At 26.2% G+C, this 3,293-nt stretch overlaps 1 protein-coding gene across 1 annotated transcript in view; it reads left to right on the top strand.

Moving 5' to 3' along the window:
* The window catches only part of LOC117170013, a 53,795-nt gene extending 51,563 nt beyond the window's left edge, over positions 1 to 2,232 (top strand). The window contains exon 5 of the mRNA XM_033356528.1: positions 1,395 to 2,232. Coding sequence (XP_033212419.1) covers positions 1,395 to 1,606 — 212 coding nt within the window. The 3' untranslated portion in view covers positions 1,607 to 2,232. The remainder of the gene's footprint in view (positions 1 to 1,394) is intronic.
* Positions 2,233 to 3,293: the final 1,061 nt, after the last annotated feature.

The following is a 3,293-nucleotide window of genomic DNA, read 5'->3' as shown; positions in this document are numbered from 1 at the left end:
AATTAATTTATAATATAATATAATAATTAATTTTTTCTTAAAATGGAACAAAAATTTTGGAGAATAATTTTAATTCTTTATTACAAAAATAGAATTTATAACAAAAAAGTCGCTGCTTCAAGTCAGAATTTCAAACTTCCTTTTTCTAAATTTTAGAAAAAGGTAGCTTCTTTATTTCTGAATTATGACAGAAAATTAGAGAATTATGAAGTTTGACTTTCAAATAGAGAACTTCCATAAAAATTACAATTTTTACTTTGAAACGGGTGTTCCAAGAATAAAAAGGGTCGTAACAAATTATAAATAAGACTTCCGGACTGGAAAATTTTCGTTAAAAATTACTATTTATCTTGGAACAGAGAATTTTGGACAAATATCCGTGTCCAAATTCAAAATTATAATTCTTTTACGAAATTATCTGCTCTAAATTAGAAATGTGAATTTTGTGAAATTCTGTGAGTAAAAAATTAACTATGCTGCTTATTTAAATTGACATCCAGGTGCAATAGGATTTTCAGATATATCAGTTATTTAGACGCGTTTTTTTAGTTTAGAGATTACAATAAATTTTACCTATTTTGAATGGGTAAAATTATTTTGATATATAAAGTAGAGCAATACAATATCTAGTATATTTGTTCGTGTATTTGAGACGCATCGATTGACCTGTTGTTTGCATTTTGCTGACCTGTAAGTACCGATTTACAATGTTTTAAAAAAAGGGATTATTCTGTTTGTATGAGAAACACATTTTTGATATTAAAAATAAAAAATGCTATATTTAGTGTGTTTGTGCGCATCTCCGACATGATTATATGTCGACATCAGTAACGATTGATGAAGTTTGAAAAAATGGTTTATTTTATTTATATCAGAAAAAAATGTTGATATTCAAAATACAACAATACTATGCCTAGTGCAATTTTTCCTATCTGTGAAACCCATCGAATTTATAAATGGAATTGAATTTTTTTTTTAATATATATTTGCTCGCGTCTTCAAGACGCATTGAGTACCTTATTGAAGAACCTTTTATGAACTACCAGAACTTACTAATATCGTTTTTCAATTTTTTGTAACAAAATTATTTACTTTGTTCATAAAAGGATTTTTAATATATTGAGAGTAAAAGTTTACTGTATTTGATTTAATTGTTTGCGTCTTCGAGACACTTTCCATAAAGAAAACGTTTGTTTTAATCCTTAATATGGTAGCAGAATATATGTTTATAAAAAGAGCACAAATAAATAAACCCATAGCGAATACATCTATAGTATTTCGTAGTAATATTTTAGTTTAAAACCGTGCAAAAATCCATGTTTGTGACTGAAAAAGATTTGGAAAGTGAAAACGAATTTTTAATTTGAAATTTTAATTTCTGTTTGATTAATCAGGGTCTCACGCCTGTGTCGTCTGTCGAGAGGATGGAAGTAAAACAAAATGTCACAACAAGGGGAGCACACATGATTTTGCTGGTATTGGAAGGTGGAAATTGTCAACGACCAGCTACGAAAATTGTCATGGAAAATGGATAGGAGGTTCAAATATGCATACAAGTTGCGATTCTGCTCTATGCCAAGACGATCTATTCTTCACATTCATTTAACTTCTTCACTCAGAAAACAAAAATTTTTTGAAACACACTGTTTTCTTGATTATAAGTGAAAATTTTGTTGAATTCAACAAAATATTTGATTGGGCCAAAATACTCTATTCACCAAAAGATTTGGTTAAAATCACTTCTAAGTATTGAAATCAGACTCAATGCGAAACTACAATAGTTTTAAATTTTAAGGATATACAATTATATATAAATATATTTACGGCCTGTAAATTCATAAGTGCATTTTGATAAGGGTCTCTCTAAAAATACACCTTTTAAATTGCACTCATGTATTTTGGAATACTTTTCAAAAGAAAAAAACAAGAAAACTATGGCTACTAACTTAAAAGGAAAGGAGAGTCTTTTGATGAATGTATGTATGTAATTATTAATTATATTTAAAAAATTAAAGGTATACTCTAAGTGTATGTACATATATCTACGGATATTATTAGATTATTATATTGTCCCTAATGTCAGAGACTCTTGTAATATTACTCGAATGAAAAATCAGAGTGAAAACTGTCTGAAGAAAAATTTCAGAAAATCACATATCATTATCAATTATTATTGATTAACCCTTGTCAACGAGATTGTTTGGTGCTTAATAAATAAAGCGTATCTGAGTGGAACATCTTTTTATCAAATATGTCTAATTATTCAATATTCTCAGTTAAGATAATATCATTTTTTCTTCCTTAATTTTTTTTTTGCTCTTAAAATTTATTGTGGTTTTTTCTACACCAAAACTAGCAGCAGCAGTACGACTAAAACCATCAAACTTTGGCTCAAATTTATAAGGATATTTCTCTTTGTTCTGTGTGACTAAAAAAAAGTTTAAGTATCAGGAGCCAAATTTTTCGGTTACATGTAAAAGGGAAAATATTTTTCTTTAGTTCTGGTATTTTAGCGTGAATGATGAAAAATTTCCTAAATTTAATAAAGCAAAATTACACAAAGATAATTCGATTTTCAACATTTAACAAAAAAAATGTCTTTATAAACTTATTATTTCTTAAAAGTTAATTTTTTATAACTTGTATTAGTTTCAGCTTAATCTGCCTTATTTTATAAGTAATTTGTATTGTCATGTTACTGTGATTGAAAAAATTTGTATTTGAATAATTGTTAATCATATTTCAAAAATTTTATTCTTAAGTGGAGAGTTTCAGTGTTTTTTTACGACAAACTTACTTTCTTAGATTTGGTACGTCTACTCGACTAATACAAGATAATTTAAGTACTATGGATGTTTAATTAATAAATTTTATGCTTGTTATAAACAAATTTGATAAAAAATGAAAAATTTGCACATTTCGAATTTAAAACGTCGATAAATTTGACTATTATTATAAAAAAACATAGAATTTAGAAGTAACATGATGACAAAATTTTATAATAATAGTGAAGTTTATGATGTTGTAATTTGTAATCAGTGCCTAAATTACTATAAACTAGATGCACTAAATAAAAAAAACCTTTGAAAAAAACTTTAAGTCTGCATTTGTTATTAATTTTTCTTTCTTTTTCAATTACGGCAATGTGTTTAATTAGACATACCAGCACTAAAGACAAAAATGTCTGTGGCTAAAAAAGACACTATTTATAATTTACAATCAAATTTTTTTTTAAAAATCATAAAATTTATTTTTTTATCATTCCAAGTAAGCCAAGTAGAAGTACCAAATAA

Source organism: Belonocnema kinseyi, chromosome 3 (assembly GCF_010883055.1).
Source record: "Belonocnema kinseyi isolate 2016_QV_RU_SX_M_011 chromosome 3, B_treatae_v1, whole genome shotgun sequence".
Classification (NCBI taxonomy): Eukaryota; Metazoa; Arthropoda; class Insecta; order Hymenoptera; family Cynipidae; genus Belonocnema; species Belonocnema kinseyi.
This window is presented reverse-complemented; position numbering and strand designations above follow the sequence as displayed.